The sequence below is a fragment of the Plectropomus leopardus genome, chromosome 11, assembly GCF_026936395.1.
Source record: "Plectropomus leopardus strain MGB_pleo_1.0 chromosome 11, ASM2693639v1, whole genome shotgun sequence".
NCBI classification, from domain to species: Eukaryota; Metazoa; Chordata; class Actinopteri; order Perciformes; family Serranidae; genus Plectropomus; species Plectropomus leopardus.
In genome coordinates this window covers 23,304,667-23,317,367 of record NC_142186.1, presented here as the reverse complement: position 1 = coordinate 23,317,367, position 12,701 = coordinate 23,304,667, and the positions used below count along the sequence as shown (strand labels likewise).

The 12,701-nt window shown below is 38.4% G+C and overlaps 2 protein-coding genes across 2 annotated transcripts in view; one reads left to right on the top strand and one right to left on the bottom strand.

Moving 5' to 3' along the window:
• Positions 1-7,647, top strand: part of tmem145 (transmembrane protein 145) — a 49,985-nt gene extending 42,338 nt beyond the window's left edge. Inside the window, exons 13-15 of the mRNA XM_042490738.2 lie at positions 578-698; positions 1,352-1,540; positions 5,141-7,647. Of these exons, the coding sequence (XP_042346672.1) occupies positions 578-698; positions 1,352-1,540; positions 5,141-5,380 (550 nt within the window). The 3' untranslated portion in view covers positions 5,381-7,647. The remainder of the gene's footprint in view (positions 1-577; positions 699-1,351; positions 1,541-5,140) is intronic.
• A 1,908-nt stretch (positions 7,648-9,555) lies between these two features.
• mrpl17 (mitochondrial ribosomal protein L17) lies at positions 9,556-11,904 on the bottom strand. The gene is made up of 3 exons (XM_042490497.2): positions 11,507-11,904; positions 10,159-10,227; positions 9,556-10,052 (listed from the first exon to the last, which is right to left on the bottom strand). The coding sequence occupies exons 1-3, from the start codon at positions 11,678-11,680 to the stop codon at positions 9,798-9,800; spliced, it is 498 nt and encodes a 165-aa protein (XP_042346431.1). The 5' UTR covers positions 11,681-11,904; the 3' UTR covers positions 9,556-9,797.
• Between the last annotated feature and the right edge of the window lie 797 nt (positions 11,905-12,701).

Below are 12,701 nucleotides of genomic sequence, written 5' to 3'. Positions count from 1 at the left end.
CGTGAGATAGCTGATGCTTTAGCGGTCCAGGAATGAAAAGTTGTTTATTTTACACTACCCTTCGACAACACTGTGTGCCCAATCTCTGTGCTCTGCTAACACTGCAGATAATTGTACTTGAGTGAATGATTGCTAGAGGAAAACATCTATTTTTACTCAGCTGATGAGGTCTCTTCTATTAGAATAATTTATGCTTCTATATATATATATATGTGTGTGTTCTAGATAGTTTAAAGCTTTGTACTGTAAAGTAGCGATTTCCTTTTAAACAACTCTGAGAAAAACTCCTCTAAATACACTGCTCGGCTCTCTGCCCTTCACTCACTGGGTGTAATAGCATGAGCTTCAAATGAAGTGTAGATTACAAAGACTAATATTATCTCTGTATCTCTATCTCATTGCTGCCTCTATCTCCCGCCTCATTATCTACGTCTCCCCTCTTCTTCTATCTTTATCTGTCTGTGTGCTTTACATCTGCTTCTTCTTCCTCTGCCTTTTTTTCTCTCACCATCAAACTCTGTTCTTTTCTTTTGATGTGTTTTTCGTTATCTTAAATCTACTCACTTGTCTTCGTCAGGTTTTTTGCAGTGCCTGTTATGGCTCTGATCGCCAACTTTGGGATCCCTCGCTGGGCCCGGGAGAAGATTGTCAACGGCATCCAGCTCGGCATCCACCTCTATGCTCACATCGTCTTCCTTGTTCGTACCACACACACACACACACACACACACACACACACACACACACACACACACACACACACACACACACACACATTTGAGCTCATGCAGACCCTTGCACTTTTACATAGTTCACATTATTCAACAGTCATTATTGCCACTGTCAGTCATACATTATTCACTATCCTTGAGTCATAACTGCCTCATGCTGATTGTCTCCTCCACACATCATTATCTACCTCTTCCTCACCTACGACACATTGTTCTTTACTAATGGGCCGTACTGCTCACGTAAATGTCCTTTTATGTTCCTGCTCGCTCCATGCATTGCAACCCAGAATTCTCATTTGGACTGTATATGCTTTGGCTATGTGCTATCCACTGTATACAATGTTTATAGTTCAAGGTCAAGACATTTATTTGTCTCTGGGGGGCAATTACTGTTGCTGCATTAGCAATAAACAAAAAATAATAAATATGAGACCCCTAGGGCAAAAATGTGAAACTAGCATGGTTGGAGATGTGCTGATGCTACTTGTACGTTACAGAGGGCATGAAAGAGAATTTATATCTGTTAGTTTTGATAGATGGTTATCTGAGGCAGGAACCAAATAGTTAGATGTATGAGAATCGACAGAAATCATCACATCTTTTCGTCCTTTGTCCCTTAGGTCATCACGCGACCCTCAGCAGCCAATAAGAACTTCCCATACCATGTGCGGACGTCCCAGATCGGGATATTGCTTTCCAGTCCGAAAGCAGGCGAGGGCGCGGAGAGCTTCCCCCATCATGCCTATGGAAATGGCTCCTTCCTGGGAGACTCTCAACCCAACTTTACTGAACTCTTCTCGATCCAATCAGTGAGTCTAATTTTACATGTTTTTGGTGCATGTTTAAAACCCTGGATCAAAGTGCTGTTTTTATTAGGGCTACACAATTAATTGAGTTTTACTGAAATTGCAACAATGCCAAGTGCGATGTCCAAAAAGCAGAAGCTGCAATTTTTTGATAAAGGTAAAATGTGTCACAATATAGCTTTATAAATGACACAATGTGGTGCCAGAGAGATGCCTGCAAATTATATTCTAGATGTGAGGGAACATGCTTGTTTGGTACTAACCCAAGCATTATTTATAGTGACAATAAAAACACAAAATTACACACTGCAATCGCAACTCTTATTCCAATGACAATATCTGTCAGAATAATTGCCATACGATTCTTGTTGCATATCACGCAGCCCTACTAATTATGCCAATTACTGGACAGATAGATTTTTGTGAAAACCATTATTATTATTCATTAATTTATTTTAATTCTGTCCCTTTTGTGAACAACTGAAGGAAATGAAGGTATAGCAATAGGTTAAAGGTGAATGAGAATTTTAGCCCACTCACTATATGTGTGTCCGTATCCAGTTTAAATGGCTCCCGGCCATTTTACAGTGCTCGCTTTGTGTAATTAGATTCACATAAGTTGTACTAATTTTTCTATGCTTTTAAAATGCAAACATTACTGTATCAAACCTAGCTTGAAATTAACCGCTGTCTCATCTAACAAAGATGCCTCAAATTAGAAGGCATCAGTGGAACAATGCCGTTTGTTAGAAGACTTGTTTTTGAGGATTATTTCTTGGCGGAAAGTGCTGTCTTTTCCTGTGGGCGCCAGGTGAATGACAGTAAGCACAGCGTAACAGAGCACACGCACTGATATGAAAACACTTGGGCACAGGGAAATAATGATTAAATAGAAACTTTGACAAGACCAAATTAAGGTGTCGTGTTTGTCGTGATGAATTGTCTAGCTCGGGGAACTTTCAGATCTGTGGATGCTGTTTTTTTTTTTTAATTCTGCGAATAAATGAGTGACAGTAGAAAAGCTCTGACTCCTCAGCTACACTGATAGAACGTGCAGACATGTTAGGAGTGGTAGGAGTGATGCAACAAAATGCATGACAAGCGACACAAAGTCATGACATGAAAAGGCAAGTTTCGAGTGCTCATTGTTTAAAATTACATAAAATGTAATTATAATGAGATAATTTTAATTAATAAAGTTACACGGCAGTAATAAATAATCCAAAAGAGCACTAGAGGAGACAAGCAACTCTTTTAATTTGCATTTGAAAGAGTCTTAGGATGAATGAAGTTGGTTCTGATGTAAGCCATTAAGTGTTTTAGTACTACCACAGAATTAAATTAATTGTCTGACTTCCTGGAAGCAAATGTTAAGAGGCTTAATGTGCTTACCTCTCCGAGTTCTTGTTAGAAATCTAGCACTTAGAATTGCTGCATTTGCTGCAAACCTCTAATTGGAAGACAATGCAAGAGTGTGGCTGCTAAAAATCCAGGTACAAAAAAAAGACCATGGCTTTCAGCTTGGCCGTTTGTCTTTTTCACCTTGATGTCAGTGTGGCTAATAAGAATCTCTCCCCTTTGTTGTCGTATGAAATGCACTCATTCTCGTCTTTATTGAAGTCAGGGGGATGTAGTTGCCTTTGATTACTCCCTCTGACACAGTGAGTCTATTAGACCAGGGTCATTTGGTATAAAGAGTAAATCTGAGGGTTTTTTTCTCTGAAGCTTTAGTATGCAGTGTTATTATTTTGAAGTATTTGACTTGAAGGGTGAATTTTGAGGTTATCGCAGCAGCTATAATACGGTCAGAGGCCAGACTGAAAAATACATACTAACCATACGTAGATAAATCAAATTTACGATTACTTATTCCAAGATGGGAAAAGTTCAATTTTTTTACAGTATAAAATACTGGATTTACAAAATTATGTAAAACACCCACGTTGGAGCAGCTTAACTCTTTACCTTCAGGTTTTAGGGATGCATAACGATCCATTCATAGGTTGCGGCACATTAGGTGTGAAATAATGTAAAGAAAGAATTAAATGACAATAATTAAAAGTGAGATGTGGATTGTGGAGAATAATCCAAATCAATAGGAAGGTGTTTCTACTACTTTGTTTACATGGACAACATGACTGATGAGCTGGCCTATAATTCAGTCATCAAGTTTAAGCAGCAGTCATACAACAATTAAGTGATCTTATATATTATTTTCTATTGAGTCTTGTTGAAAAGCTGTAATTGCAATTGACAAAACTATTTACTAAAATGTTGGTCTCAAACACTGTGATGCATAGCAGTGGAGCACAGTTTATGGCCTTGAGAATCTGTGTGATTTTTGTAGGGTTGAAATAATTGGATTATTCTGTTGCATTTTTGATCACTGCAGAAAATATGCACTGTGGCAAACAAACGCGGATGATACTTACATGTTTTTTTCAATCCAATCCACTTTATTTATATCGCACGATTTTAACAAACACAAGGTTTTCAAAGTGCTGCACAGCAAGGTAAAAAGCACAGTAAATACACAATACACAACAGCAAGTTAATCTCCACAGCTGAACATCACTTTTAGGATTTTTGAAGCCTAAATGCCATTGCCAGAAGAAAAAAGGTATTGCTAGGCTAGTAACGATTATGGTCGCATGATTTAACGCTGCCACCATAGCGAGTCTGTAATCCATGTTGGGCCTTTTTAAGATACATAAAAGCTTCAGATTACCACTTGTGATAAAAGATCACAAGTGGTGTATTTACTGATATATTTTATGCCGTGTTATTATACTGATATATTATAAGTCCTCCCAAGCGAACCACAGACCTTCTTTAAACTTTTATCAAAAACCCATTCAAAAAAACTATTACATTTAGAAGAGTGAAGCAGAGGTGTGGAAATGGTAATGTATTTCCAAGTTTTAGGACTTATTGCTGGGTTACTCTATACACCAAAAAAATACATATTTTCACAATATTTGGTCAACTGAAATTTGTCTCATTTGTCTACGTCCAAACCTCAGTAGTGGTGGCTAGTCTTGAGTTTCCCGACCTCGGCCAGCTATGGATTCCAAATCCAAAAAAGGAAAAGTCTTTGAGTAAACTTCAATAGCTTTGATAATAGAATTTAACACTGTGTAGACAGATTTGTTTTCTTTCACAAACATCTACCAAATAATCATAATTAGTGCCACATAATCCAGTGCAGAGTGGTCACGTTGTGGTAAAGCATATCAATGAATGCTCATTAGAAATGTTGACTGGCTGATTTAGACGGAACAGGCGATGTTACCTTCGTTATCAGGTGGATTTTTTCATTTTTCATTTTTAGTCAAAAAGGCTTTTTTTAAGTGACGCCTGCCCCAGGCCTACACAGAGATACTGATACACAGTATGGCCAGTTTGTGGAGAGCGATGTAGCTGAACTGGAGGTCAGGAGTAATTTACCGCGACCTATATAACCACCACAGTATCAGTGTGCTCTCGTGGAAGCTGTCAAAATGTGATGTATGGTGTGGTGTCACTGACACAGTGTCACAGTAACCTGCCTCCAGAGGATCAGACCAGGTCAAAGGTGTAAAACCATCCCCACCTTCCTTCCAGGACCCAGTGAAGACGGTGGATGAGACGGTGGCCCGTAAAGGACCTGAGGTGCCGAGAAACAGTGAGCAGAAGATCATCACCACTGCGGCCGACTTAACGGCGATATTGCCCCCACCTCCTCCTCCGATACCCCCACGCCTGGCTGCACGCTCGCCCCCACTGCCACCCCGGCTCCCTTCCTTCACAGAGTATTTCAGCATGCAGAGTGGAGGAGGAGGGGGGTTCGGAACGAAGGCATGAGGCAGGACAGAGGGCAGGACAGAGGGAGAGGGGGTAAGGCGCGGAGGGAACGGACAGAATGACAATACAAAGTAAAAGAGTCAGAGTGGAAGTGAAAGTGTTACTGATTAAAGACAGCCAAAAAAAAAAAGTTTGGATGGACGAAGAAGAGAAATCATCTGAATCCCTAAACGGTCCCTTTTTACCTGTGAATGGAAATAACGGAGGAGTGTGGGGGAAATGGCTGTGAGATAGGAGTGCTGAGCTTGTTAAAGAATAAAGAAGCAATAAATATTTGATGCTGACCAGTAAAAGGCACACAGGGAGAAAGATGACAAAGTGGATGTAGCCAGAGCAATAGGATGATAGCTGTGCACGATGCGGAAATGAACAAAATTCTTGAAATACTTCTATTCAAAAATTCATGAGGCATTGATGGTGTGCCTGGGCGAGTTTGTAAATAGCTAAAACTGGAGAGAGCTACCACTCTATATAGTTTTATTTCAACAAAAAAGGAAATTTGTTTTCATGTTTTTTTCCACATCATTAAATTCCAGTTGGTGCTGTGACCATCAGAAAAAAACTCATGCCATTACATTTACCCAAGTCATGTAAAAAAAAAAAAAAAAATTTTTTTATGTTTGACACATTTTGATAAAGCATAGATATTATATGGAGTTTGTTGGGTTAATTTATATTCTTATATGCCTTCATTGCAGCTGGTTATTCTGGATTGATATGCTGATGTGTAAATGTAAAATGTCACGTTTACTGTGGGCACTTCTAGGTACTCGTAAAACACGCATGTTTGTATCGTATTTCCCGTCCAAAAAGCTGATATGTGTAAATCCACGTGACCATATTCGCTTATTGTGTGTATGGAAGTCTATACTTTTGTAAATACATACAATAGGCTTTAGTATATTTTTAACTGGATACATCCTGTTGGATCAAAACCTTGCGCTGTCTGAAACACAACATAAAATCAGTATTATACTATGTCGGTTTTAGTTGAATTTACACCGGAGTGCAGAATATGCCTGCTCGAAAATGTCATTTCTGTGTATGTAGACGTTGGTGAATGTACTGATGCAATACAGCACAAGGACAGGGGTGATTCTCAAGTCACTGGAAAACACAGTACACCTTTTGTCAAATTATCTGTTCTCTCATTTGGGCTTTCATGATTAAAGAGCAGGGAAGGGTTGCCTTTTTAAAAACACAAGTAACTTCATCGTCACCCCTGTCTAGTACCTGAAACATTAATAATCATTGGCTTTATCTCACTTTAACATTCAAACCGTGCAAAAAGCTAAACAAATATTACTAGTTTTGTATCCCCTAACATTGAGCTAAAGAAAAAAAGCCTTGTAGATGAACTGTGAAAACGGCAACACAATTGTACATTCTGTCTGTCCTGCATGGAGCACTTTAATGTTCCTGGTCTTAGTCTGTTTATTCGTGATGATGTCACCTTATACAACTGCTTTGAAACCTGTATTCACACCACTTTGAGTAGTATTCCAGATGCATATTACACCTGTAAATACAGTCTGAAAATGTCATCGACTGCGCGGACATTTTTATGGAACGCATCGCGCTCAGTCAGTGTAATTTAACATTGGATTGCCGAAGTTGATAAGTCGCGTAAGAGTCACTGAATCTGAGTGTACCACTAGCTCTGCTTAAAAACATGTGAAAGGACACTAACAAATTCAGTTTTATGTTGAGCGTTCATTGACTTCTGATAAACGGTGGTACTCAGCTAATAGTCCGCAGATTTATCAGTGGCAATCTTGCTGTAATGGAGTACTGTAGGATGTTAGGACTGTGGTGTGTAACTTGTAAGAGGTGTAACTTAGTCTGTGAAACAGAATGATACTTGAATTAGAGTACTAGTCGTAATTTCTGATTGTGTCCGGTTTTTATCTGGCATGTCTGCCATTTTGTCTGCTGTTGCCTATTGTTATGGTTGCCATGACTTGACCGAACAGACACTGGTTGACTCGACTAACAGACAGGCTTACTGATACTGTATCACTGCTTCAACCTTGTGCATACTGACATATAATTACAGGACCGAGACACTTTAGCGGAGAGAAGTTGACGAAAGAGATTATGTATGCATGACAGAAAACAGCACAGCTTTTAGGCTACTCAGAGCGATCTGGTTAAGAGCACATCACTGAAGCACTGTTCTAATGCATTTTAATGGTGTCAAATGACGATTCTAAATACGCTGTACATATACACTTTTTGCCAAAATAATAAAAAATATGGTTTTATTAGAGGCCTCGTCTGGGTGTATGTATTATTTGGCTGCTGTGATAATAAGCACGAGCGTCTGTGTTCCAGTTAGGACCAGGGCACGTGTCCAAAGGAGTCGATCTAATATCCGTAAATCATATTTAGAATCTGTTCTCATTACAAGACTCCATTAAAGTAAAACACCACAGGGACAGACTCCAGGCTGGTCACAATCTGATGTAGGCTAGCCTAATTATTTCACAGTCCCTGCCAGTATCTCACTCTGCGAGTGCAGAGTCACAACAAGCTGCGTCTGTCTGTGCTTGTTCTCCAGGAAAGCTCTAAATTTGTAAATGGCTTTCAGGCTAATCACCACCACGATTTTTATAGGGGGAATTCAAACTACTTGCTTTGTTTTGTAACAGTTAATGATGTTGAATGCAAGTTATTTTGTGATGAAATATTTCTTCCATTAACTCCTTGCCATCAGCAAAAAATGAATGCAACCAATTACAAAAGTTAAACCATAGCCACTTTAAAGGAATGCTTCACCCACAAAATGACCATTTGTAAATCAATTTCTTGTACCGTTTTATCCTCTTACCTTAAATTTGTGAAGATTTTTTTTCTTGCATGCCTCTGGTGAAAAGAGAATTTAAAAAAGACAAACATTCTTCATAAATTGAAATCATTGGGGGCCGCGTTTAATAACTCCAAAACATCTGTTTAAGAACTCATGCAGCATAATCCAAGTCTCACTGTTATATACTCAGTGATTACTACATGCATGCATTTTGGCTAAAACCTTACTATTTAAATAACTTCACGTCACAGTAGTGCCCTGAGCATGCAAATAAGCTCTGCAAAAAGATGCGCTTGCCCAGGCACGTTACTTGGCCATGAGTGCACGCCTACTGTGTTTTAAATCAGAATATTGTCGTGAAAATACATGTGTTTGGAACGTACTGAGCATACGACTGGATGGGACCTGGAATATACTGCACGAGTTGTGTAAGTTTTTAAACAGGTGTTTTGATATAGTTTTGCTGTTATACGTGGTCCCTGTTTACTTTAATTCATGAAGAATGTGAACAGAATTTGCAAGAAAAACATTTTCTTCAGGATTTTATTGTTACGCAAGGTGAGTAATTGATACATAAAATGGTTAAAATGGTTATTTTAAAGGTGAAGTATTCCTTTACTGCATGGGCTTACTGGGGCTGAAGTCCCAGGCCCAGATCTCTAACAGACTCTACCAGGGACCTCCTGAGACACAAGCCTAAGAAAATGCTGGCTGAAATCAGAGAACCCCGTCTATAGCTGAGCTAGAGCAAAATATATCAGCATGTTGTAATTTTTATAATCACAAATCTCGTAACTGTAGCATCAGCTATGGAGACAGCAGGTTTGCAGCAAAGAAGACCAGGAGCACCTCTGAAGGTAAGACATGAGCAGGTTTTCTAACAGTTTTTATACCACTTCTGTGCTTGTGATGTTTGCTGGCTTTTAATTAAAAAGACTTATCTTGTGTTGCTGCTGTGCGCACTGGCCCACTTTACTGATAACTTAGCTTTGTCTTGACTTACTGTTGACATTTTGATTTATATTGATAAATTTAAAAATAAATATAATAAAATAGCTATTTTATAGTTTTTTGTTATATGCTTTAATTCGTTTGTTTATTCTCAGATTGTTATCCATTGTCTTCTATTTTATGTTTCTTTTTTTTAGCTGCACTGAACTTATTTCAATCTTGTAATTGCACTGTGTATTTCCTGTTCTTATGTCCATGAAGCACTATGTAAACTTGTTTTTGAAGGGCTTCCAAATGTCCATAGATATATATGGAGTGCAGTACCAAATGAAGTATGTCTTGAATGCGAACCATAAAAGCATTTTCCCTTTTGTTTGCTGCTGTTGTGTGCTGGCCAAAGACAGTGAAAATGTCATACTTTTGTTAAGAAATAATATTTATTAACACATAATCAGTTATACATGTCCTTTTACAGAAACACTCTTGACTTAACATGTCTTGGCTGGACATTTGAATCGTTTTCTTAGTGAAGAAATGAATCAGTGTCTATGAGCCACGACCTGCAGCATCTGCAAGAGACTCTTCAGAAGCATTTCAGCACCCAACCATCACCCTTCATAGACGACCATCACTGATCCAACAACAGGTCGGTTCTGATTAAGCTTTTGCAGGTAACTTCTGTGCCCTCTCCTCTCTGTAGCCTTTGAGCAGCTGGTTGATGAGTGTCAATTCATTCTCTTTCCTCACAGGATAAAGAGGTGGGTAGGGGTTTCCTTTGTACTCCAGGACGGCCATCTTCGCTCTGTCCAGGTTCTGTCTGTTAGGAAGGCGTCCCATTCGTGTGTAGCCATGTGTTTGATTTTCAAACCGTGGAGCGAAGACCTTGAAGAGCTTTGGGACCAGATCCTTTTCCTGATGTGAAGAAGCAGACTCAAACTTAATGAATTCAAGTAAATGTTTTGCAGTCACAGACACAACTTGTAGCTTTACAAAGTTAAACAGAGCTGCAGACACGTACCGTCAACCAAAAACTGGCCATTTTCATCGCCTTCTCATCAGTGTCTCCCTTTTTAGCGTAATCAATCAGCTGAGAGAAAAGACACAAAAACACATACAGTCAAAACCACTGCATGTGGCTTGGAGAGAAATCAAAATCAGACTGTCTACATGTAAAAATATTCTTTTTAACACGAAGTTTGGTATTGTGGGTTAAGCTTATTTTAGAGTGAGCAAAATGAAGGTGTCAGTTGGTGCAGTAATTATTACACTCTGTGCAGAAAACCCTAAAGCGTTCTGGAGGAGGTCTCAGAGGTTTTGCGCGAACACTTCAACCATCCTCACATTATAATCACCAGCAGTTTGCACAGTGCAAACATTTTTAATGACTAAACTAATCACACTGCACTACACACATCTTATGTAATATTTAGACCAGATGCAGTGAAGGAAAGGTGGAGGGTATCACAGCTCTGGACTAAAGCTCCCAAAACTTCTACTTAAAAAATGCAACATTTTGGTAAATAAAGCAATAGATCTGTGAGATCAAGAAATGTACAACACTTCCTGTGAGGTTGGAGGTGTTGTCATGTTATTTGTATAGGTCTGTCATGTATCAATGTTATGTCTCATGTCTTCATTGTGACTTCTCTGACTTTTTTTTTTTTTTTACTCTTTTTTTTCCCACAATCTCTTAATTAGTTTTTTTTTTCAAATAGAACAAATAAATCTGATGGCAGTAGTTGGTCAGACCAATAAAGATAACAAAAGTAGTAAGTAAAATACAAACATTACAAAACCTAGACAGGACTAAGACAAGCATACATACATACATATATATATATATATATATGCTATTTATTTTACATTTCAGTTCTGTGCCTACATATACCTTGATAACATGCTGCTATATATATATATATATCTATATATACCTATATCTATATCTATATCTATATATATATGCTATTTATTTTACATTTCAGTTCTGTGCCTACATATACCTTGATAACATGCTGCCATTAGTAAAAAGGCAGTTGCCTTTTGTCAGTCCAATGCAATTTTGGAAAGTGTATAACTGGTTGAAATGTGCTAACAATACATACGCTGTTTTATAGCTTCTTTTGTTGTAAATATTAATATGATTTTCACCTGAGGTTTTATTTTGTGATTGACTTTAAAACTATATGGACAAAAGCTTCCTACTGATCCTTCACAACAACAAAATATCAGTACGACATGTATTTTCTATCGGGCGGCTTTAGTTTTGTTTTTATTTGGCTAATTAGACCTGGACAAAATAGCACAGTGTAGCAAAGCCTCATCGGACAGCTAAGTTAGCTTGTAGCATCTCACCGGGTCGTCGTTACCTTTTCGGCGTAGAAGCGGACTTCATCCGCTCGGGCCAACGTGGTCTCTATCCTCTCGTGTCGGACCAGTCCTGTCAAAATGTTCCGCAGCAGGTCGATCCGGGACCGAGGACCAATACCGATCTTCCGGGCCACCCGGCCGTGTGAGATCAGCATCTGCAGTGTGAGGCGCATCTTGTCCGGTTAGACTCCTCCCGCGAGAGTCCGCGACAGACGAACGGAAAACCAACTAACGTTACATAAACCGGAGAAGGTTGTGATGTCTTTGAATCGTCCTCTGGTTTTATAATGAAGCAGAAACCTGAAAATATGACAACAAATCCTGAGGTCAGTGCGAAGTGTGCTGGTTTGACATTGATGGTGCGTCGTCAAATCTGTCCGACTTGGTCATTGAACCGAGGAGCGATAGTTCCGCTAAACCCACTGCAGCCACAAACAATAAAAACACAGAAAAAAATATCAAAATACTATTGTAATACTGACTTTTTTTTTCTTAAAGTGACAGTTTGGTGTCCGTTAATCTTTATGTTTGTTTGTATTTTTATTTATTCAAAGATGTAGTTCAGTTTACAATATAATTTTAATGGGGAAATCATGTTAAATCAATTTTCATTTAAATTCAGCGTTTCATAATAATAATAATAATAATAATAATAATAATAACTTTTATGGACACTGAAAAATGTCTAAAGCATACTACACAAAAACAGACAATAGCCTATATACAAAAATACAATGTATGTGCACCTGTAAGAAAGTGGTCTCAGGACAAATATTGTTTGAGATAGAGTCATCTATCCCATGTTTGTTTTTTTTTCCTTCTGTATATTTTATTCAGGGGGTTAATGTAATGTGTTTTAAGTTCATAGCTAATGCGTTGGGATGATTCAGTAAATTGTTTCAGAGTGCACATTTTGAGAAAGTTTCCCATTTTAACAATATTCACTCTGTGAATTGTCTATTATAACTGCATGGCCTCAGTGGATCATAATAAATAGAGATGAGTTATTGCTCATTGGCAAAGCCCTTCTGGCAGGAGGAAAAAATGGTTTTAGTGGTACTGAAAAAATAAAATAAAATTATGAATAAATTCATGACATAACATTACTGCTGCTATTCTACTATTCAGGGTCAGTGGCTGGATATGCCTGATAGCAATAGTCTAATAGGCCTATAACAAAGGCTACTTTATTAT